This window comes from Dendropsophus ebraccatus, chromosome 5 (assembly GCF_027789765.1).
Source record: "Dendropsophus ebraccatus isolate aDenEbr1 chromosome 5, aDenEbr1.pat, whole genome shotgun sequence".
Lineage (NCBI taxonomy): Eukaryota > Metazoa > Chordata > Amphibia > Anura > Hylidae > Dendropsophus > Dendropsophus ebraccatus.
The window spans coordinates 56,675,838-56,701,427 of NC_091458.1; the positions used below are offsets into that span (position 1 = coordinate 56,675,838).

The window sequence follows — 25,590 nt, forward strand, 5'->3', positions numbered from 1 at the left end:
CGTTTTCCCCCCCATCCATTTAATGCAAAAATCTGATGCATTTGTGTGCCTTCATTTTGATCCTTCCAAAAAAGGATCAAAATGCATACTTTTTTTTTTTGTTGTTGTTGGGGGGGGGGGGGGGTACACAAAAATGTGGTTGACCACATTTTTGTTTACGCTATAAAAATGTGTTTTGATCCATTTTTTTTTTTTAATCCTTTTTTCATGGAAGTCAATGGAAAAATGGATCAAAACGGATGCACATACAGTAAATGCATCCGTTTTTTGCATAAAATGGATGAAAAAATGGATTGCCAAAACGCAGAGTGAACCCAGCTTAAGGCAAAGCACAAAGGAACAGTAAACCACAGATAACTTTTCACAACTATCTTGTCTAGAAGTCCACTACTAAACCAATATGTGGCAAAAATCTGAACTTTATTCCAGATACAAATAGGTCATCAGGCCTGTTCACTGGTCCACACCTGATTAACTGTTTGTATCTTGAATAAAGTTCAGTTATTTGCTACGTATTGGTGGGTGCCTTGGCTATTCCTTCACTTTTGCACAATTGGTTATAATAACTTATTACACCTTACGTGGATGGGACATTCCTTAAAGGGGTACTCTAGAGGAAAATAAATAGTTTTAAAATCAATTGGTGTCAGAAAGTTATATAGATTTTTTTAATTATTTTGATTAAAAAAAAAAACGTAAGTCTTCAAGTACTTATCAGCTGCGGTATGTCCTGCAGGAAGTGGTGTATTCTTTCCAGTCTGACACAGTGCTTTCTGCTGACACCTTTGTCTGTGTCAGGAACTGTACAGAACAAAAGAGGTTTTCTGGGTGGATTTTAGTGCTCTCTGGACAGTTCTTGTCATGAACAGAGATGGCAGTAGAGAGCACTGTGTCAGACTCGAAAGAAAATGGACTTTCTGCATAGTCAAAACCATGGTACCACGTGTAAGCCATCTGCCTTGCCTTCCAGCACCTGTGTAAGTAATGCTTATTTTGTGCCCTGGTTATAATGCCAGCTCTGGTGCAAGAATTGATGTATGTAAGCTTTGCACAAAGCAAAAGCCTAAAGGATAATGTATAATGAATTGCTATGAATTTATTTAATCAGATCTGGCATAAAGGTCAGGAAAACATTGCCCAGTAGAGCAAAATCTGAAAGGGTACAGTCTGCCTCTCATTGTTCTATAACCCTGTTGCCCTTGAGTGTCTGTTCAGTACATGACAATCCCAGTATGGTGCCTAGAGTGCCGGAGGACTGCCCTTAAAAAGCATACTAACACTTCTCCTGTTTAACATCAGCATATGTCTAATGTCATGCAACACTGTTCACTAGGTTCCCGACTATAAGTTCTCTAAAATACACACATATTAGAGGATGAAACCATAGACTGTAAATGTTATGTTAAATCATTTAAATGTCGGGGAAATGAATTATTCTTCACAATCTTTACAATCATACTCATAGCTGGATAAGGTTTAAAGGGTTATTCCTGTTTAAGATACAGTATGCCCAAACTTTGTGATCAGCTATGGTCGGAACTCTGGGACACTGTCAGTCTTAAAAACTATAGGATGGAGATTCCTATAGCTTTTACTTGCAAAGAGTTATGTCCTTCCACCTCCTGTGCAGAGATCTGAATCACAAGTTATGAGAGATGAGTTATAGGACTGTGTTGCAGTTTTTAAATAACTTGTGCTTGAAAGCATCAGTATGCAGGGAAAAGCTCTAGAGACCTTACATGGGTTTCTGATTCATTTATTAGAATAGCTGTGGACACAGAATTGGGTAAAAAAAAAATATATATATATATATATATTTATTAGGGATGGTCCGAACCTGCCGAGGTTCGGGTTCGTACAACCCGAACTCTCGGCAATGATTCCCGCTGTCTGCTCGCTCTGTGGAGAGGGTGGATACAGCGGAAGGACCGCTTGGAAAACTGGGATACAGCCATAGCCATAGGCTGTACCCCAGTTTTCCAGGCGGTCCTCCCGCTGTATCTATTCACTGCACGGAGCGGGCAGGGCGGGCATGCCTACCTCCTGGCATGAACTAGATTCATTTTTAGGAATGCACTAATGTGGTGCCCCACGGTAAGGCTCAACCGGTAACTTGCTACTGTAGGTGGTACAGTGTGATGCCACTACTGTGGTGGTTGGTCGAAGTATAGCTCAGCCAGATGTTGTACTGTTGTGATGCCAGTACCAGGTGGGTACACAGGTATGGAGGCACACCTGCTCTAATTTTAGAGTGGCGATCTATACCCTTTCTCCTGTGGTCGGTGACCTGCCGGGATGTGAGAGGGTCCCTTGGGTATTTATCACTGTGGTCCGGAGTGGAGTTGTGACCCAACCGGACTATTGGTACCACCACCCACAGAAAGTGGAGATGACCCAAGTAAGGTGCAATTACTGTGTCAATGTTTAAGTAATAATCACCTGTTGACCTAAATAAACTCTCCTTTACTTTAGAAATACTTGATATAGTGATATACAATAGACTTCTTACTTAACAATAGACTTTAGTGACAAGATTTGTGCTGAGAGCCTGAGAGGTAGTATAGCCGTGCTGGCTTGGTTGAGTGCTGAGGAATAGAGTGAGTTCAGAGAAGTAGAGAGGAGGATGTCGAGAGAGTCCCAACCCAATGTAGTACTGTGCTCTTCTGGAACATTAGAAGCAGAAAAAGTAGAATACTTGAGAGTAGAGGGAATACTTGTGCCCGTGTTTTGACTTTCTGTCTTTGCTCCACCTATTGCCCACCAGTGTCAGGCGTCCCATCCTAGAAGGTGACAAAAGCCCCAGACCTCGTTAAATGGGTTGAGCAGAGTGGTCAGGGTTCTCTGGTTACACCCACGCTGCGAGATAGAGTACATAGGCTTCTAGCAACTTTGCTCTATCCGGATCAGTTTCTCTTGCTTCAGGATGCTGTCCTGCATCTTTAGACTTGTTCACGCATGGGCTGGGATGATCCCTGACTTGTCCTCTTGTTAGCACTGCATAGTGTGTAGAAGTGCTACTTTCAAGAAAAGAGTGTCCCTGTTTCCCATGTGTGCCTGTAGACTAGACTACACTTGACTTGTCCACTCTGTATGGGAACCAGACTAATGGTGCGTTTACACAGGCAGATTTATCTGATAGATTTTTGAAGCCAAAGCCAGGCACAGACCATAAACAGGAAACGGGTCATAAAGGAAAGACGGAGATTTCTCCTCTTTTCAAATCCATTCCTGGTTTTGGCTTCCAAAATCTGTCAGATAAATCTGCCTGTGTAAACGCAGCATAAGACTAAGTGTGACTACACTTCCTTTCCCCATGTGAGAACCTCCTACAGGGTATGTAATATCTGCTGTGAGTGGGTGAGAAGAGAGTGCAAAGAAGAAAGAAGAATAGAAATAGGTAGAGAAGAGAAAGAGCTCTCATTAGTGCACAAATCACAAAAACAATAACCCCTTGAGTACCACAGCTGTGCAATACATAGGTGCAAGACATATATACTAGCGACATCTAGTGGCAAAACATAGGTACTACACTTTTACTTAGAGTACAGGCTTTTGCGAGGGGTGTATACACTAGCAACACCAGTGGTGGAATGCCACACTAACTAAGATCTTTTTTTTGGTAACTTGTAGTATCAGCTGACTGGAGACCCTTTTCAGCCTTACCTATTCATACTGTCATCCTGTCCCCATGGGGTCTCATGATGTCAATGTCAAATTAATCTATTAATATGTATTAAAAGTGTTGGAAGAAATCCATATAAACACAGGGATCACATACAGATATGCTCCCTGCAGACATTGCCTTTAATAGGAATAGAACCCAGGACCTCTGTGCTAACCACTGAGCTACTATGCTGCCTGACATCTACAATACAGGGATGACCATGAAGTCATGGTTCCTCTTTAGTGAAATGAAAGAAAGATCAGTCAGAACAAGAAGATTTTAGTGCCATGTTAGGGTATTTTCACACTGAGTAAAATAGGTGTAATTCCATGGCGGAACTGTCGGCTGCGGAATTACGCCTGCCTCATTGTGTCATATCATCTCAATGGTAGAGCGCACGTTCCTACCCTTACAGTAACATGAAATTAAAATGACATTTTATAGAAAGCATGCTCCAATGCACTTAATATAAACAGTAAAAATGTATCACAATAACACTGTAGGGATATCCTTCCGCACACAAGATAAACCATTACTCTGGGGTGAGTTTAAGCTTCAACAACCACCTCTCCTGTAATGGTGAATGTATCTAAGCTCACTGTCTTCACTTCTTGGGCCTCTTCTTCCTGATGTGTCATAAGTACAGTACCATTTATTTTGTATTATTCCTCTATGTCCCTGAAGTAATGAAACGATATTTCAGAGCAGTCGCTTATTTCTGAACTCCTATATTGGTATTTGATACAGCTTAATGATATGTTATTTTTCACAAAGAGATGGTTTTTCTTCCACTTTCTTTGTATATACGGATATTTCTGTGCTCATAACAAATTCCTGGGTCCAGTTATGCTTCAGATAAACCATTCATATACTGTAGTTTCAGAGATTGTCCCATTGACTTTTCCCGTGACTCTGTCTTTAGATAGCCATGCATGAGAAACCAGGACATCTTTTAAATTATAGTGATGGTAGTTGCTAGAGTATATACAAAGTATCTAAAATCTGAAAATATAAACCCAGATATAGGGGTGGGGGTGAGATCAAGCCTTAAGCTCTGCGTATCTAATAAACCTCAATTTTAATTTGCCTCTCTTCACCTAAAAAAAAAAAAAATCATCAATTTCAATTGTGCTAATCCCCTTTAAATCGATGATCCCATCTGAGCGCCTCGCTCACCCCATCTCTGAGAATCTTGCTCATTTAATGATTCTAGTTTTTCTAATCAGCTCTGGCTTAGTTTTCCCCCTTGAACAGAGCAGTATATATTCACTGATGTATCAGAGAACCATGATGTGTGGCGTATGTGCAGTAATTCCATCAAAGAACGTATCATATGATGAAGAATAGCTATTTTCCCCTTAAGACCCACTGCCCTTATTTTATTTTGCTAATCAGATATTGTCATTGGTTATGACAATAGTTTTGGGAGCATTTTTGCCCTCACATCATGGCTATGTGTCTCCTCACCACCAGTTTTGTGACCCGAAGTAACAGCATCATAGGAATCTGTGGCCTAAATAAGTGTCCCCAGTGTCTTTGTTTATCAACTAGCCATAGGATACATGATGTATCTAATGGATCACAAGAACAGTTACCCCACGAACCCCTTTCCTCCTTATAGCATGACTACAGTAAGGAAATGTTTAAATGGGGTGGAAGTCAACCATGAGTGTCGCCAATTAATTCTAAGTCTATGGGACTGGTCACTGTTCTTGGCCATCTGCAGTGGTCCTATAGCACCTGTAGTTGTTTAAGGCTTAGGAAGTGTTCCTGTTGAGATCAGGGCAGAGTTTGGAATTTTCCTAAGAATAAAGGTACTCATTTTGAAAGATTAGAATATAAGGAGCTAGTCAGTGCAATATATGACCACAAAATATCAGTGAGGGAAATCTCCACATCACCACCTAGAGCTCCCTGTGGATATTGGGTAAAGTAAGTTTCTGTTTTAGTTAGTCAGAACTGCCTAGTCGGAAGAGGCACTGAAGGAATTCCAGTGAGTGAGTTATCTAGTATTATACAAAAAGAGTTCCAGAGCTAGCCATGTCTAGCCAGAACAACCTTAGTGAAGTGAAAGAGATAGGGGATAACTTTATCCACACAGAGGGGCTATCGGACAGGTTAGAAGGAGGTTTTTCTAAGTAACCATTAAATCAAGCCAGCAGTTAGCTAAGTGTATGATTCAAGCGATATTTTGCTACAAGTTGCTAGTGTCCATAAAGGATCACATTGACAGCTAGCTTACCCAGATTTTGGGCCTAAATCCCTCCTCATGTGTCACTCAGTACCCACTAGATAGCCAAGGCAGATCTTTTTCTCCATGGAAGCAGGTACTTTCTGTCACCACTTCTTAGGTGGTAAAAGCCCCCTCTTGTTGAGAACCTTCAGGTCTTGATAACCCCTGTCCCTTGAGTAACTACACTACACCAAGATAAAGCCAAGTTTTAGATATACCTAACAGTGTCTAGCTGCAATTTAACCTTTATAACCAAGATTAACCCCTGTCCAAGGGATTTCCGATAGCAAGTGTATTATCTACTGTACTGTTTACACCACACTGCATAACCTGTACTGCACTACAGATTACCATACACCTACACCACACCAGTCCTAAACCGAGAGAGCCAGAATCAGTTGACGAAGGCAAATGTCCAAAACACGTTCTGCTGTTCACACCATTAGGCCATTTTCACACACTGTAGATTTTCGTAAAACCACGGCCGTTGTACAATGGCCATGATTTCTACGGAAATATACGTGCCATTCCTGCCTAGTATACGCTTCGGCCGAGATCTCTTGCGGCGCTGCAAGCAACTTACATGTCAGTTTTCTGCAACCGCTATTCATTGAATAGTGGCCGCAGAAAACCCTATCAGGATCAGATGCGGACTGAACAAAACTTCTGACATGTCTGTATGACATGTCAAAAGTTTTTCCAAATGACAGTGACATTTTAAGGCCCTTTCTGGACTGGTCCTGAAGGGGTTAATAGCCTGACAGTAGTGGGTTTAGACTCTACAGACTATATGTGGAATGGAATAATTAGATAAATATGTAAATGAAGTTGCATTTCTGCAGCACAAATGAAATACAAATATTAATATAATTAAACGAATGGATTTTCTTCAGAAATAGTTTGGCTTCCTGTTTAAGTATCTGGACATGAATATTCATTCCTGATTTTCATGCTTCCAAACACATGTCAGACATGAACAACCTTTCCCATCAAGTTGTCATCGTATATTGTTGGCCATTTATATAACTTGCAATACAATTGTTCAGCTAAGTTTCATACGCTGCCCTATCTGAAAGCAACAAGAGAGAGAGAGAGAGAGAGAGAGAGAGAGAGAGTGTGTATGAGAAAGAGAGAGTGATGCAGAGCTCAGGGATGTACAGTTTTCTATAATTTTCTTCATTATGTACATGCATAAAACTATTTGATTCTGTGAGGGCTCATAGAGAAAGCCTGGGAGTATCCCCACTCACAGAAAATATTGTATAAATACAGATAAAGCTGTTAATCACTATATCACTATATGTGGTTGGGGAAGAAGAACTCATAGACATTTACTATAAGTCTGCAGCTTTATACATGAAAATAATTGAGCCTATCAGCTGTTTGAAGGGGCTGCAGCGCTCACACATGAACTGCAGTGTTTACTGCTGCTTATACCTGCATTGTCATACTATTTGTAATAGCAGTGTTAGTTATTACTGCAGTAACCCAGAGGTCGCAAGATGTTGTGTGAGCTGGGGCAAGGGGTTGTATACCAACAAAGCACTTGTCATGGTGGCCAGAAGTGGTAGTGCCCATCCCTGGGTATACTGATCAACGACTTACTTCTGCTTTAACTGCACTTTACTCCACCCAGTGGTGGGAGAAGTAAAGTACAGGTCCTCAGTCCAGAGCATGCAAACACACAGTACCCGACAACAAATGTGCAGAGACGAAAGTGGCACAACCGCTCTTGGACACTACACTGCAGTGTTGCCCCATTAACTTAAAGGAGACAACATTTCAGTAAATTGCACCAATATTAAAAGTACAGCAATAAGTGCTTAGTGAGCCGTCGGTAAATGTAGCTGAACCTCAAACCACGCTTGCATACAATCAGTAACATTAGGCAGCTATTGAATAACACCCGCAACAGGCACCCACCCCCTCACATCTCAGAAGATACAGGAAAGTGTCCCAGGGAGGGTCACAGGAACCATGGAGAACCCTAGAGGAGGGTCAGTGCAGGTAAGTGTCCAAGATGTCGGCACAGTCATAGTTGAACCATTGCACCGTGATGTGACTCAGTATTCTGATTATTGCAACGCGTTTTGGTCTGTATATTGGGTCACAGACCTTTATCAAGCAGTTGCTTGATAAAGGTCTGTGACCTAATATACAGCCTGAAACGTGTTGCAATAAACAGAATACTGAGTCACATGACCATGCAATGGTTCGATTGGGACTGTGCCGACATCTTGGGCGCTTACCTGCGCTGACCCTCCTCTAGGGTTCTCCGTGGTTCCTGTTACCATCCCTGGGACAATTTCCTGCATCTCTTCACCCGCCGCTGGTGGTCGTTTACCCAAGGGACAGCTGCGGTTCTCGGTCCAAGCGACATTATATGTCTACAGTAGAGTTGTGCCTATTCCTTGCACAACTCCGCCAGGTGAGTGTGTCTATGTACTTGTTGATGAGACACACCAACCCACAACCTTATTGCACCAGGAGGCACCCCTCTTTTGCTTTATTTCATATCTCAGAAGATATGATCCGAGATGGCCAGGGGGAGAAAGTGCAGCGCTAAAGAAAAGAACAGGTAGGATCTTTACTGCTCTAAAGATAACCTCTTTAAAGTGCTTGGGTTGGCTAGAAAAGTCCAGAATGACTGTATCCATCTCCTGGAGCACTTTGAAAGCAGCACTAAAGCAATCATCAGCCAAGCCATCAGGTTCAGGTTTTGGACGCATTTTTGTAGGCTCAATCCAGAATAAATAAATTATGGGTACATGCATCAGTACACAGTAAAGAGGCTGCAAAACAACGGACATTATTACTGTTCAAGTTCAGTTATTTACATTTATTTATACATTGTGTTAACATAGCCTTAAGAGGGCTTACCTGGGCAAGTGCCGGGGCCCACAGCATCTCTAGGGGCCCAGAAAGGGAGAGGGGCCCGGTTTTCTGATGTTCAGCCCACTCACTGTATTGCAGGGTAAGAAATGAACATCAGAAAACACAGGAGACGGAGCAGGACCTGCACAGAGAGAGAAAAGGGATAAGGACCTGATCGCAGGACCTAAAGGTCCTCAAACCTTACAGTGTGGAAAGCAGCCAGACAGAGAGAAAGAGGGAGAAGACTGAGCTGTAACTGCTGTGTGTCAGTGTCTGAGTGTGTCAGTCAGTGTCCATGTCAATAATGTATGTTTGTACATGTTAGTGGTGTCTCACGTTATTGTGCATAGTGTGTAAATGAGGGGCCTGGTGAGGCTCTGTCGCCCAAGGGCCCGCAAAAACTTGGAGCCGGCCCTGTCCATGGCTGTTAAGTATTACGATGTCTGTGGAAAGTCTGTAGAAATTTGTAAAGGTAGAACTATTTATTCTATTTTTGTTAAAAAAAAAAAAAAAATTGTTAAAAAAAAACAATGAGAAAACTACTGTATGAACAAGACCTAAAGCAAGGTATCTCAGTATTAGGAATGACAGTGTTGGATACACAGGGTGGTGTTTTCTTGTAGGCCATGTTATCAGCAGCTGTGATTGCTATCTCTGTGGCTTCTCATAGTGATTTTTCAAATACATTGAAAGTGAAAGGAAATCAATCTGAATTGATTAAACTACAGAGATTCTGACAGGGAAATCCACTTTCTTGGTGAAAGCTGCATGGATCTTAGCTGAGCTTGTATAAATCAAAGATTTTCCAGAGCCACATATATAAAGTTTTATTCCTATAGCTCCTATGCAGACTAAATAGCTTGTGCAGGCATGTATCACTTTGCCCTCTTCTAGCAAACCTACAGACAGTAGAAAGGGGGCAGATGGAAAAGAGTGAAACATGCATGCATGATCAGTCTACACACAGGGTTTGTTTGTAGTCTGTTTCTATGGAGACACATAAACAACCACATGAAATAATGCGAAATTATTTTACCCAGAGTGATTTCATTTTTGCGATATTGTTTGCAATATGTTGTCTTGAGAACCCAAAAAAATAACCATAACAAATAATGCAACTGTTCATAAAATTGTACCCTGAGGTGTCAAGGAAATATTTTATTTTAGTAATACTTCCAAAAGAACATTGAGCATTTCTAAAAAGGAAAACTGGAAACGGACACAAACATCTGAAAAATGGTGCAGTAGGCTATCTTTCATCAAAGAGACACACGTGTAAAACAAAATGCTTACCCCCAAGGTCCAGGGGAATGGAAAAGAAAAAAAAAGATGTTTTTAACTTAAGCCTAGCAGCTGGCCAAAGGCAGTTTAAAAGTAGCAAATCCTTCTCAGTGGCAGACAATCACTTTCACCAACCTCTAAATTAACGGTTAATCCCTTCTCTTGGGGCCATAATTGGTGCAGAATTGAAAGTTAAATAGGTTTAACATCTTCTGTTCTGGAGGAAGTTGCAGTGTAATAACAGTAATACAGCACACCATCAATGATGAGAAACAGGACAGAATAGTTCTTGTAAGAATAGTCTATTTATGGGGAATCATAAATACATATTCGTGATTACTGTTATTTTTTTTACTATTTTTAAATGGTCCATATCTTGATTCCCTTTTATTGTAAGAGAGTCTTTGTTTTGATTTGTATTTTATCTTCTTCAGGTGATTGTCAGTCAGTTGCTTGGTGATTTATCTGACCTTTCCTTTGACCCACCTTTATGGTTTTTTTCTGGCTTGTAAAAAATGATATGAATTATATGTTCTAGTCCATCTAGTCTGCCCTACTTACTTTTATTATTATTATTATTATTATTATTATTATTATTATTATCTTAGAAGAGTTATATATGTATCCTAAGAATGTTTATACACTGTTACTATAGTCACCCTGTTCTTTTTCCTTCTTGTACCTTAGTTAACCCTTGCCTTAAAGAGGATGTACCAACAGGTACGTCCTCTTTAACCTGACACAGGGATAGAACGGTGCTGTGATGGGGAAGCTGGTGCCTTGGTCCGTTTTTTGAATCGCGCCCCGGTTTTCCTGTACGACGACGTTCTTTCCACGGTTACCGGCCGGTGCTCAAGCACTGGAGGTAGGCCGGCCCGCCCACAGTTGGAGGGAATTCCGTCCCCTCTATGACGCGGCTCCTTTGATTCTAACGGAGTCACGTCATAGAGTGGAGGGAATTCCCTCCCACTGGGGGCGGGCCGGCCTTATGCAATACTTTGGGGGAATAGTACTACGTATATGTGGCGGCAGCAGCACCGAGCAGGGAGGGAGGGGGGAGGTAGATGCACCGGCACATCTCTCCCTCCCTGCAAATGTACTGATTAAATACATTTATGCAATACTTTGGGGAGCAAGGACACTTGCTCTCCAAAGTACTCCATAAATGTATTCATTCAATAAAGCACACTGTATTTAACATTACATTAGTCCCATAGACTTCTACATAAAGAGCGCCCCCTGCTGGACACTCCATAGGAATTACACAGTTCGTCGTGGCGTCACTGTTTCTGAGAGAATTCTAACACTCCGTGATCTACTAAATTAAGTGAAATAGCAGTATATGTGCATTTCCCATAATTAATGTACATTAGAAATTTGTATAACTTTCCATGAGTAATAACATATCAAAAATAATTTTGTCCGGAGTTCTCCTTTAAGGACCTTATACTTTCATTGACCGTGCTCGCCACTCACAGTGGATTTGGATGTCAGTATAAGGTGCATGGGGCACTCCTGACAAACCACAGACAGATGATATTGGTGGTGATAGGGGTCAGCGTTATGGAAAATCCCTGCCTGACCCCTTTGTTCTGAGAGAGATGAGCCACGTTTAAAGCTCTCTGGCTGCTGCCATAGAGAACAAAGGATCACTTGACCATGCTAAACGTTACTGTGTATGGGGAGAACAAGTGCCAGATGGGAGAGCTAGGTGTTTGGTGTTGTGTCCAAACAGAGCACTCCCGGGCTGCAAAGAAACAAAGTAATCAACTGAGATACATTGATAATGGGGGGAGGAATTGGAAAAAGGAAAAGAGGTTGACCAGTAATAAGACAATAAGGTAGAAATACTCACAACTACAATGTTGAGAAGTCCAAATAGTACATTTAGGAGAAACCTTGTGGTTGAAATAGATTTGATATCACCTATCAGTTACTTCCCCCCAGCCCCAGAACAACCACCTTATGTAACCACATTGAAGTGCACTGACAGTGCTTTGTTGGGAATGGTGCTGCACTTTTTTTTTTTTCATTTTAAAGTGCATCACTAAAACCTATTAAAATGAGGCTATTACAGTTGGATGCTACTGTACATAACATGCTTGAAGCGGTAGATTAATAGAAACAATATCTCAAATGTTGGCTGTTTCTAGTCCAGGAATATGATGGTATTCTTTTTATGGATCTAAGATATACTCTCAGCATGGGGCATGCCTAGCTCTTGTCCTCTAGTTGTTACCATGTAGACCTAGGTTGTGAGCAAAGTCTTTTCCTGAAAACACACAGTATTTTAGTGTAGTGAAGCTGGAGCCTTTAAACATGCTATTTATTAACCCCTTCCCATCTGTTTTTTTTATCATATAAAGTATCTTGACAGGCTTTCTAGGCCCCAGGTGCCACTAGACCCCCGGCTGCTATCTTAAAGGGCTACTTTTGAGACTTAAAGAAAAAAAACAAACACTAATACATGGCCTCAATAAAGTTATTCTACTTTAATTTAACTTTATTATAATATATGTGTTTTTTTTTTAACTATATAACCACATCAGGTGAGTAGCAGCAGTAAGGGTTGACATGGAATGTATTGCAATATTGTTTATTTATTAAATAAATGGCTAAATCCACTTATAGCATTTATAGAAAGCACAGATAACACTTGTGAACATGAAAATTGTAGGCATTTTAACATGTTCAGTCTAATGGCAGGTATCTCTGTCCTGTGGTCATCTGCTTTTTCTTAGTGTGCTTGTCTTCCAGCAATTTCTCCTGTTCTGAGCTAGCCTCCCAGAGAATTGGGGTCCCTCTAGTGGCAGGAGGGCACCTGTTCACCTGTATTTACAGCTCAGCCCACAGGTTCTGGAGAATTCCAGGCTGTTTACCTGAGGGTATATATAGCCACAACTTCCACACCTCTGTGATTAGTTGTTGGTGTGTTTTTAGTCAGCACTTCTTCGCTTCCTAGCGTCCTTCAAGCCATTTGGATCTTATTCCTTTTCTAATTCTCAGCTCTGCTCCAGTCTTTACAGCGCCTTCTCATATTTGAAGTGTGACTGAAGAAGGAAAGCATCTAGTTTCAGCTTCCTGTACTTCTTCATTTCTATCAGTCGGTGGTCACTGGCGACCTTCTTTGACAGTAGCGACCTGGAAGTTTCCCATCCTGATGGACTCTTGTTGTGGCTTCTAGTTTTATTGAGGAAGTGCAACATCCTCTTTTTTAATGTAGCAAAAATTAGGCATGCTGTCAAGCACTACCCAAATGTATGCCAAAAGGATGCTCTTTTTTCCATGCATAGGGTTATGTACTTGAAAACATATACACCAAGCATAGAGAAAATGTTAACTATGAGCATAGCTTTTACAGTGTTACATACTATAGCTGTGACACTTACAAGATACCTAATTCAGCTTCTATTATTTACTAATCCTATGGTTGAAGCTTGTATGTTTAGCTAATTTTAGGCTGTATTTACTGAACAGAAGCAATTACTGTATAGCATATCAAGTAGATTTGCCTGATGGTAACTCAACCTCCTATCTTTCATATGTTCACTGCAGCTGCCAAAATATATTATTTCCACAGGAAAAGGAAGGCACTGCCAAGTAAGAGCATGAGAAAATCATGTAACAAATAGGACAGCATGGGTCAAGTGACTTCTGAAAACGTGCAGAATGAAATGTGAAGAAGGATTTTTTGTGAAGCTCTTCAGTTGGCAGACATTTCTTGCCAGCCTCCAGCTTATCCATTTGCTGATAAGTAAACTTCATTAACAGTCATGTTGTGAATTCTGTATTAAGTGACTTTAGATTGTCTCCCACTCCCCGGCTGCATAATCTGTGCTTGCTGCTCTGAAGAGAGAAGTTGCTTGCTGCAGGCACGAGAAAACAAGTGATGGTGCATTTGATGCTTTTTTTCCATAGCACTTAAAGACACAGCGTCATGTTGTTATTTTAAAGTCAACAAACAACATTTCATGAATATGATCATTTGCCTTTTGCTTGCTTTCAAAGAGTATGAGACAGCAGAGGCAAGTGTCTAGATGGAGTGGGGATTCACCTGTGTTGGAATAGCGGGCCCACCCTCTATACAGTACAGGTGCACAACCACTCTACACGTTATGTAACCTAAATCTTTTTATGAGATATATACCCTAGAGACAAGCAAGTAGCTCCAAAGTTGGTCCTTCTTCTGGATCTTTGTGGCCCACTGGAGGTACCCTAGTGAGCTAGCCCAGGACATTTTTTGGACTTTAGTGTACACCCTCATCCTTTGAGCCAGGAGACAGGCAGCTGTCTTGTACTATACATGCAGGTATCAGATTTTTATGCTTACAGATTTACTGCACTTAAAATCTTCATTGTAAGCATATCAATGACATTGTAAGCCAGTGGCGTTTCAATACTCACTACTTTCAGCTTCCTGGTCCTACCTGTGCTGTTTCTGTTGCTCTCTGCTTCAGGCTCAATCCTGCCCGCTCCTCTGCTGCACTTCTCATTTATTAGCAGCTGATGTTCGCTAGCATCCCTTCTCCTCCTTGCTTAGGCTTCATGCTTCTGGCACTATTGCAGTTCCTGCACTGGTCACAAAACGTGGATACGCTAACCCTCCTAGATTTAAAGGGCCAGTGGGTTTCCAATTATTCTTCCTCCAGATATCCTTTTTCTCCTGCACCTATTTAAAGCTGCTCCACCTGTTCCATGTTGTCTGAGCATTGTTGGTTCCTTGTGTTCCCAAGTGAAGGTATTGTACCTACACCTGCTATTCCATGTATACTGATCCATGCCTGTTTCTTGAATTATGCTTACCTGCCTAACCTGTTCAGGACCATTGGCCTCTTCTGTTGCCAACCTGGACTGTCTGACCTGCGTTTGAAGCTGCCTGCCCTGAGCCTGTCCCTCATCCCTGGTACTGTGCTAATTCTTCTGTTGACAACCCTGCTTGCTGACTACACATGTTTTGCTTGTTTCTTTGGTGTTTCTTTAAACCAGCACTGCCTGCTTCTTAGCTGCAACCAGCTGCTACCCACACCAAGACCATGCTTATGGACCTGGTGCCCTTTACTTGCAGAATGGAACAGGTACTGATTTGAGTGATGAATAAATGTAAAGTGCTGCGGAATGAGTTGGCACTTTATAAATAAACAAATTATTATGTTGTTAATAAAGCATCCAACTGCTTTGTGATATTCTTGTGTACTGTATGCCTTCATTTTCCACTATACTGGAATGTACTGGAACATATTGTTTCTAGAACAATTAATTATGAACAATGTTCCTTCTTCTAGTCTCTGAAACAATGAAAAACTTTCTCAGAAGTTGTTTCCAGAGTGTATTTTAACTCCCCGCCTCTTCTCCTCCCTCCCCAGCCAAACATCTGCCTTAGTCCTGTAGCTTCTTATACTACTTACAGTATATTCCTGATGTGCACCATGGCTAGCTAGCAGGATCCCATGAGAGATGTTGCCCAGTAGTTTTTTACAGTCGGAAGACTATAAATTATCTGCACAGTTGGAGTCTTGTCTGCAGAGAAAGGAAAGCACCAAGGGCACTGAGAAGTTTATCAAAGTCCGACGGAGACATCTGCAGACCCCTGTCTTCAGGTAGGAAGAAGACCAACCACCAAGCATAGTAGATCTTCCACTTCTCTTTGTTAGTAGGAAAATCCTCATTTATATAGCTTGGCTTACTTTTTTGTTACTTTGTATGACTACCTTGGAACTTTCAGCTGTTCCCTGATTAGTCTGTGTAGTGAGTACGCATAAAACAGACCACAATATGTCATTTCCAGTGTCCTGTCAAGCGACCATAAGAATCATGAACGGGTTACTAAATCTTGGGTCTTTCCACCGATTAACATTATCAACTCTATTTTTAGTTTGTTTTCCTTAGTGTATTCTTTATGAATTATTTAGCCTGAAGGAGCGTGTACATTCTTTAGTAGTCTTGTTTCCTTCTTTGGTCGGAGAATAAATATGAAGGCTCCCCGTATAAGTGCTGTCCTCCCCCAAATGCAGCATGTTTTAAGTCATGCTACAGGAAGTGTTAGGAGTCACTGCGTGCCTAGTAAATACACTCAACATGCTTGGCAGTGACACTTGTTTATCTCTTTCGATGCTGCTTGCACATGGAATGTACGTAAGAACTCCCAGTGCTCTGGGATCTTTTCTTTTTCAGGGAAATATTCATCATCATGGGGTTTAAATGCAAACATGTGTAATAGAGCACAGCTTTAGTGTGAATTCACAAAATGTATATTAATAGATCAGGGCAACATATTACCTGGCACTGTACATTATACAGTAATATAGTTATATAGTATAGACAATGCAGAACTAAAGGTTAGATACCCAGGTGAACCCAAGCACTGCATACAATTCACAACTTGTACTGTGTGTAGTACAGTACTTGAACAAAAGTTCTCAGGACTAAATATAGTATCATTAAAGAACTTTGTGCCCAAAATAAGGTGACCTGAAGAGTCAGTGTGGAATACTGTACTTAGAATGGTCTTGTGGGTTGGACTGCTGATGCTCTACTTAGTTTTCCGACAGTAATGATATATTAACTGCAACCTGTAAATTTCTTACCATTTATTTATGGAAATCTCTGCTCATTCTAAGCTAAGTAGTCAAATAGGTGGTGCTACTTAGTAATGACAGCTCTCTTTATATGTGCACCTAAACACACATAGCTGTCAGTCACCAAATAGGACCACCCAGATGACTACTTGGTTCAGAATAAGCAGAGATTTACGTAAATAAATGACAAGTGATCCCATAACTTTTCCTAGAAAACTATCCATCACTTTAATCTCATCCAGCTATATCTGCCTGCCTACAGATTGGACAGCATTTTTAAGATTATATAAGTGCTAATTCTCTAAATAGTAAAAGTTACTTTTTCACCCTGTATTAAAGGGAACCAATCACTTTAAAAATGCCTATTAAGCTAGGGAAATGTGCTGATACATCACCCAGCACACTTCTCATACATGTCTCTATCCCCTGTGTTCCTCCAAAGTAAAACTTATAAACTTTCCTTTACAAATTGTCGTGTCATATGTTAATCACCCCCAAGTGGCGGTGGCCCGTTTGCAGGTACTCACTGTTCCCTGGGCAGTCCTGCGATGGAATCACACCCCTATGGGCGTGAAGGTCGTGTCGGTGCGGTACGTTCTCATCATGCCGCACATGCGCAGTACAGCGAGTCCCGTTTTGGGCTGAAGAACGTTTCCATGCCTCTGGATGACGTCACGGCTTCACTGCTCTTTAAATGCCTTTCACGCCCTGAGGAGCGCGATTCTATTGCAGGACCACCCAGGGGACGGAAACCACCTGCAAACGGCCCACTGCCCAGATAACTACTTGGGGTGATTAACATACGGCGTGCAAAATTGTAAAAGTACGTTTATGGGATGATGGAAAGTGTGCTGGCTTATGAATTAGCACATTTCCCTAGCTTAATAGGAATATTGAACGTGATTGGTTCCCTTTAAGGATACAATAAAGCCCTTTATCATGAAATACTGTAGGCCTAGGTGTATTTCAGAGACATAAACTAAGCCGATATATGATATTTCCATATGGACTATACATGGTAGATTCATAGACAGGAATAGTGATGTTTAATATATGACAATATGTGTTGCTGACTGCTGTTTGTTATGTTATTAAGGCTCATGATTGTTCTGTTTAGCCACGATGAGTGAGTTGCCAACCATCGGCTAGTGACTTTATATGTGTGCAATCATGCTTGTAATCTGGTTTGCCACCCTTGGCAGATATAACTAATGCACAGGCTCTTATCTTGTGCCCTCAACCTGACATCCATTGTCTCTGTCGATTCTACACCTTGCAATTTGTGAGATGAGCACAATACCTTTCCAGGAGCTGTGTTTGTTTGGGTATTTTATGTTCGCCAAATGTTTCTATAGGATTGTTTCATCACAATCCAGTCCTTTCAGTCTTTAATCGGCAGCATACATTATATGAGCCAGTTATTTCCTCTGCTCTGATGTGATAGCTTGTATTATTGAATATTACTGGCGTATATTAAATATAAACTACAACCACACAATGTACGGTGCCGCCAAGAATACACAAGTTTATTATTGGGTATTGCTAATGCTACTAGATCTGCCACATATTCCAATATTATTGTAGGTAGGGAAACTCCGGGAAAAATAGATTGTGTTTGCACAGATTTAGGAAAGCCAAGTTTATTTGGCACAATTCTTTGTTGTATGAGGATGTGTTACTAGTAAGATCCTATAGGACTCTAGGTATGATGTGTTATATTACCTTGGGGCTGGATAGTTGATGAGGAAAGAAAGGCAGACATTGGAACGATAAGGGAAAACAGTAAGGAAAAGGGGACAGAGCCTTAAAACTGGCATCTCAAATGGCTAATTGTTTCCAGAAATAATTTTACATGACATTGTGCCATGTGGCTGTCAGGCCCCTTACATGTCAAATACATGACATCTTCTTCCTTGCATGTCTTCAGGAGCATCAGATGCCAGCACAAAAAAAAAAAAAAGGATAATTTCCTTATGCTGACATCCGCCTTCAGATGAGTAAAAGATATATTTCCTAAGTAGGAGGTACAAGAGAGCTATACAAAGAGTATATAAGACTGTACCTCCATCCATTGCTGCGGATCTATTCTCCTGCTAGAAGTTAAATAGTTAGGCCCCATTCACATGTCTGTAGTTCTGTCCCCAATTGTAAACAGAACATAGGAGCAATAGATTTCAATGTCCATTTGTGTGTACGGGGCCACAAAAAAAAAAAGGACAGGACCCTTGTATGCAATGTTCCGTAAATTGCGGAGCACAACCAAGGCATATCCATCCAATAGTTTTTTAATTAAGGGACACATATCAGACATGTGAAAGTGTCCCTGTCGTTATAACTTTTAAAATATAAATCTACAGTACATGTGATATAAAGCAAGTTTGCAATTTACATTCATTATTATTTGTTGTTGTTATGCTGTCAAACAAAGCGATACTTACCAGAAATCCAGGTCCAGTCTCCTGGAGGCCGATTTTCTGACTCGTGCTGGTTGAAAAAAACAGACTAAACACATCAATCACATGACTGCCTTCTCTCTGTGAGCGCTCAGATGGCCTGGGATACACAGGACTTCCTGTTTTCTGACTCTTTGAGAAAAAAAGAGTCAGAAAACAGGAAGTGCAATGTTCTCTATGGTAACTAAAAAAAAAAAAAAATCTACTTTTGGTTTAGATTTTGAAAGTTATAATGACAGGTACACTTTAAATCTGTCCATGCTGCCCATAGAACGGAAGGTAGAGGAAGATGGAGATGAGGTATGAATTAGGTGTAAAGAGCCAGCTGCTGACAGAGATGGCAGAGGGACTATATGAGATTTTGAGTTGGTATTAGATCCCATCCCATGATAGATCAGTACTGTTCTATAATATCCTCCATGCTGCTTCTGCAGGCTATAGAACTATATTGGAGCTTAACATTACCAGATAAAGCTTGCAGAGCAGAAATCTCATGAAAATGTTATATGCATATTATATATGGATATAAATAATTCTCCCCCCATGTGTACACATGCTTGAGAGATTATCCTGACAAATTACCTGAAATATCAGGTGCTCTTTAAGCTCCGACAAAGGCAGATGAAGTCAGTACGTTGGGCAATACCATTACCAAGACACCTTGTCATGAATGTGCCTGTGCTGAACACGTGCGCTCCTCGGCTCGTGCTGTGCGGCCGAGATGGTGCTGATATTAAGTGTTTTTGAATGTCTTGTGTAGTATCCTAAACCCTGTCATAACACTGGCCTGTTTCTATCAGGAATTTCAGCCCAACCCGTTTGCTGTGTGCTCTGGCTATTGAGGAGTTACACTGCTGCCAGTTCTGGACGCAGGTGATCTTGTTTAGAACCAGGAGCCTTTTCCAAAAGGGGCTGGGACGGTCTCCTGGTTCCCTATAAGTGTTTGGCAAAGTCTCATTCTAGTGCCGGTTATTGAGCTTTTCTCTATTCTCAGTGTTTATTCTGACCCTTCTGCCTTGTATTTCTGACCATTCCTGTTTGTTGCCTGTCCTGACCATTTAGCCTGTTTTTTTTTTACCTTGCTTTTTGGATTTTGCTGCCCGATTGTTGTGACCCGGACTGTCGACTCTTCTTTATTGTTTTTGTTTGTCTTGTTTTGTGTTTCACGTAAGTCAGTGCAGGGCCTGTTGCCCAGTTGCTCGCTGTCACCTAGGGCAGATTGTGGCAAGTAGGCAGGGAAAGTGGGCAGGATTCAGCATAGGGTCCACTGTCCTATTTCTTCTTTTCTGTCTGAGCGACGAGTCCCTAACACACCTATAAAATGATGATAGCTCTTATGCAAATTTCCTGCATAAAAGAGACTTTAGGCATCATATGGTTTCCTTGGAGACATAGGGGGAGATTTATCAAAGGGTGTAAAATTTAGGCTGGTGCAAACTGGCCCAGCAACCAATCACAGCTTAGCTTTAGGCAGTGCTAAAAAGGAAAGAGGAGCTGTGATTGGTTGCTGTGGGAAGTTTGCACCAGTCTAAATTTTACACCCTTTGATAAATCTCCCCCATAGTGCCTAAACTGCCCCAAAAGTTTAAAAGACTTAACATGCAGTAACGCTCTTTTGGACTGTAAACTTTTGCTTAAAAGAAGACTATTTTTTCTTGGAAGTGATCTCCTCCATACAGTGAGGAGGAAAGACAGTGTCCTGCAGGGTGTCAACTTGATTTATTTCCACCTAGGGGGTGAAGTGATAAAGAGATTTTATTAAAGTAATAGTTTATTCAAGATACTTTATGGACAAGAGGACATGTAGGCGCTTTTATTTTCTAGGGTTTACTGTTTATTTCACGATCACATATAAGGTCTCACATATTTATCTTTATTTTATCTTTTTATTTGCCATAAAGCAGATACAGACATTTAAAGAGCCTATCCAGTGACATGTTATATAGACATTAGAACATATTATTGGTGGGGGTCTGAAGAGATCAGCCACAACTCTGTTTTTGTGGTCACTTTTTTGTGGTACATTTTAAACAAAAGTAATAATCTCTTCATTCATATAGCACCAACTTATCCCACAGCAATTGACATGGGTTGTCATTACTCAAATTGGTCCCAATAGGATTTGTATTTTTTTGTGGAGTGGGATAAAACCAGAATACCCAGAACATGCAAAACCACAAATTACTTACTTACTTACTTTGCCTAAGTGGTGCGTAGAGATGAGCGAACCTTTCAGACTTTTGGTCCGAAAGCAGTTCGCTCGATCGCGATGCCTGTGATCCCGGGTGTATAGTTGCGATCCCGGGAATATGCGGCAAGGATATACCAAGGAATCGATCTGGAATATTCTGGCCGCATATTCCCAGGATCGCAACTATGCACCCGGGATCACAGGGATCACGATCGAGCCCAGATGCTGTCGGACCAAAAGTCCGCCGGTCCGCGCATCTCGAGTGGTGTGAGAGCTAGTTACATAGACTTTCTTCCCAGCAATTTAAGACATAGGCCAGTTTAGTTAATGCTAGGGACTTTTATGGGCCATCCTGGATGTCTCTGCGCAGAACAATGCCATTGACTTACATTAACTTGGAAAAAAAAAACAGATGGAAAGAGATGAGATTTTTCTTTTTCTTTTTTTAAACATACACGAAGACATGGTTTCCCATGTTTTTCTGTACATTAAAATTATAGGCAATGTGTCAGCACCTGGGCCCTACCACTGGTGTTGACAGTGTGCTGTAGCTAGCAGTCAACATGGTACCTTTTGGTAATTTGTCCGTAGAGTGAATTATGCACAGGTCTCAGGTCTCCTACTGTAATGAAGAGTCAAAGAGGAGTTGTTTGTGCCACACTGTGTCACATCTTATCACTTCTTCCTCTTCTTCATGAATAAGCAAAGCTGCCCGGCCTCCTGCTCACTCACGCTTTCAGGCTATGTTCACACTACGTATCTTTCTGGCTGTAGTGCGAACCATAAATATACGCACGTAGTTTTGAGGTTGATGCGTTCGCTTCAAAGTATACGATATACGCCCGCACAGTGCACACTACGTATAAACTTACAACCGGATCGTATACGGCACCGTGAAAAATGTACAAGACCATTGTTTGAGGATGGAAATGTTCCAACTGACGACCGTGGATTTTCATGCGGTCCCGTACGGAGTACTTATTTCAGCCAAATTGAACTTGATTTTTCGATCCAAGAGGGTCTGTGAGTCTTATTGGGCTGGGCGAAGATTTCCAAGTTAATGACCTGTTTCAGATCGCTTCAAAACAAGCTAGGGAAGCATAACTGTACTACGGGCGTATGTTCGCGGTTCGTACGCATCCGGCCGCATGTCGATTTTTCCCACGCCCGAAGTTTCAGCCGCACATGTACGGCGGCGTACGAAATGCGGCCGGAGTCGTACGCAGTGTGAACATAGCCTCAGTCAGTATCTGATCTGCAATCAGATACAGTTGAACCTCCTAACCTTTGTTGGAGCTGGGTAAATTATCTGTCTAGAGACCACCAGTAGTTCTTTCTTTGGTTCAAATCCCATAAAAGTAAATATAATAATTTCATTTTTTTTATTATTGTATCATAGTGCAAAGAATATTTTTTTTCACATCATTGTATTAAAAAGCTAATTTTAAAACTAATATGGACCTGATTAGGAATAATTTACACTTTTAAAAATGATGCAATAATAAGAAAAAAAATTAAGAAAATGAAGACCTATATTTCAGAAAAAACTACTGGTGGTCTGTAGACAGGTGCTTTGCAGAGATTCAACTATATCTGAATGTTTCTTTCTCACATAAACTTCCTACTAAGGACTGATCTACAATAAGACACTGGCTGATAGCTGAGTAAGCAGGAGGCTGGACAGCATTGATTATTCAAGAAGAAGAGAGAGGAAGGAGTGGTGAGGTGTGCTAGAGTGTGGCACAAATGCTGAGCTACAACTCCTGTTTGTCTTTTTATTACAGTAGGAGACCGGACAAATTACCAAAAAGTACCATGCTCACTAAGGGATTGCAAACTACAGCATGCTGGCAGCACCTTGGGTAGGGCCCGGGTGCTGACAGATTCCCTTTAAATGTTCTAACATAGATAAAATGAAATGAATGCAAAAATGCAGTGTGAAGCTAGCCTAACATTTCAATTAATTGATGTTTTAATATGCAAAACAGTCCTCGGAGCTTCATTTATGAGTCCTAAAATACGGGAATAGCTAGATATCCCTCCAGGGAAGACCACCAAAAGCACAATGGTGGGTGGCCCTTTAAGTCAATAACAAACTCAGTTACAAGTGTAAGGATATGAAAAGGACATTCCAAAGCCAGGTATCTATCCACAGACAGTTGTTTTGGGGTTTTGCCCTCATCAGAGTAGAGTAGAATTCTGTCAAGCGGGATGTTTTGATACAAAGATGTTTATGTTGAAGGCCAGTTTGGGGGTTCCTGTCTGGACGTCCTAGTCAGCCAATCAGTACGCTGCCCCGCTGCAGCCACTAATTCCCTGAGTGGGATGTCCAGACGCCAGGAGCACCCAAAGCAAGCTTGAGCGTGGAGCAGGTAATGTATGCTCCAGTGGGGTGTTAAGGGGGCTGTCACTTATATACTTAGAGTGGGATGTCAATCCTGCTACGAGTATGTATTCTCATTGAAAATCACAAGCAATGGATCCGCAGTGAGATCCGTTACTTGTGAAACCGGTCTTAATAAATACTTTTCATTTATTAGTTTAATGTGGCTCCCGACCATTTGTCAAAGTTCAACATGGCTCACAAGATACAAAAGGATGGGAGTCTCTGCCCTAGATGATAGAGGCCCTATCATTTCTTTTTATTTTGTTTTCCTTTTAATTTGGCCTCATCCCATCTGTACAGAGCACCAGGGTGGGTCCCAACTACCACAAAATGGGTCTCTCCTGATATGTCAAAAGGACAAGTCAATGCAGTGTTTACGGTAGCTAGAGATGAGAATCATGATCGCATGAGCGGTGTGAAGGACATCTGTGAGAAAAGATAAAAATACTAGAGAGTAAATGATTGCTTTTTATAGTTTAATAGGCTATAAGATTTTTTTTTATTAGGAAGGATTGCTTCATTGTTATAGTAACAAGGACCAGAGTTTTTAAAATGGAACAAGATCAAATGTCAAAAATTTTATGAGAGAGAGAATTTATGATGTTAACAGTCAAGTGCTTATGTGGGAAAAGCAAGAAGTTTATTTGGATAAATGACATTTCATAACTGAATAGCCTATGATAATAATGGTGGGAAATAACAGTGGCTTTTATTGGAGCTAAAATCAGCTGATTTGTTATATCCTCCCTATTCTGTGCTATTTCAGCATATGCTGTGTATTCTGGAGCAGGATCATCACTCATTACATTATCAACAGTATGCAGGATTACAATGCAAGGTATCATTGACAGTAGGGGATCAGCTCCATCTCCCTCCTTCCACTTCTTGTACAGTAACTACTGTACATGTCACAGAGCATGCCCACAACATTTTCTTGTTTTTTTTTAAACTTGGGTTACTTTATGTCAAAGTGCCTACTGGCTTCCTCTATAATCTCATAGCTAATAATAATAATAATAATAATAATAATAATAATGCTTTAAATACAAAACTTATGCCAACTTTTTTTTTAAAGGTTTCGTAGGGGATTTCTGACTCCTCCAACTATACAAATATCAAAGAGCCCCAGTCAAACAGTGGCTGGAGAGTTAGCCAAAGCAGCTGCTTTCCAAAGAAATAGAGGTCAGAACCAGCTGGGAGCACATCCTTTCATTGGAACTTCACAAACAGCAGGATATCAGCACTTTGATGTTTCTGCTGGTGCCATTCATTTCTATGGGAAACATCTTGTTGAAAACAAAACAAAATTAAACTTCTAGAAAAATGTTTTCAATTTGACCATGCACATTACATTGATTTTGGCTGGACCATGCAATGTTAGTGGAATTGGCCAACCATCTAAGTTGTACGGGAGCCTCCCAGCATTCACCAGTTAAAAGAGAAGTATTGGGTATGTTAAACACGCTCAATCTTCTTGTTCCCAGACAGATGAACTGCCACCTGAGGTTTAAGCCACCTGGCTTTAACATCCTTCAGAATGGCTGCCTACTCTAGCATCCATGTCTGTGTGGTGACCGGGAGAGATGGCTAATGGCCAAACATACAGTGGGCTGACAGCTATCGGAAATGTTTAATTAACTGTGGAGAAGCAATAAGGGCTGCAATGGATTCTTCTGCAACCTGGTCCTTCTGCCTGGATAGGGCATAGAGGACCAATAACAATATAGAAGATTAGCAGTATCATATAGGCATTATAACTTAAGCCATGCATGTATATGTATAGTTGGTTGCACAACGTGAATTATCTTTTGATTTCCCTATTGAACTTGAACCATCGTGTCTGCCACTTATTGATAATGCATGCCTTAATCTGGCTATGCTACACAATATAATTGTCTGGATATTTTACTATGGGCTGTTGTCTCTCAGGGGC

General features: G+C 41.0%; 1 protein-coding gene across 5 annotated transcripts in view; it reads left to right on the forward strand.

The window, feature by feature from the left end:
- PDE1B (phosphodiesterase 1B) overlaps nt 1-25,590 on the forward strand; it is a 227,503-nt gene that overhangs the window by 104,515 nt on the left and 97,398 nt on the right. Inside the window, exon 1 of one of the 5 annotated variants that reach the window (XM_069970256.1) lies at nt 15,423-15,649. The exons of the other annotated variants lie outside the window; for them this stretch is intronic. Coding sequence (XP_069826357.1) covers nt 15,507-15,649 — 143 coding nt within the window. The 5' untranslated portion in view covers nt 15,423-15,506. Of the gene's footprint in view, nt 1-15,422; nt 15,650-25,590 lie in introns of those variants that run through there. 5 annotated transcript variants of the gene reach the window in all.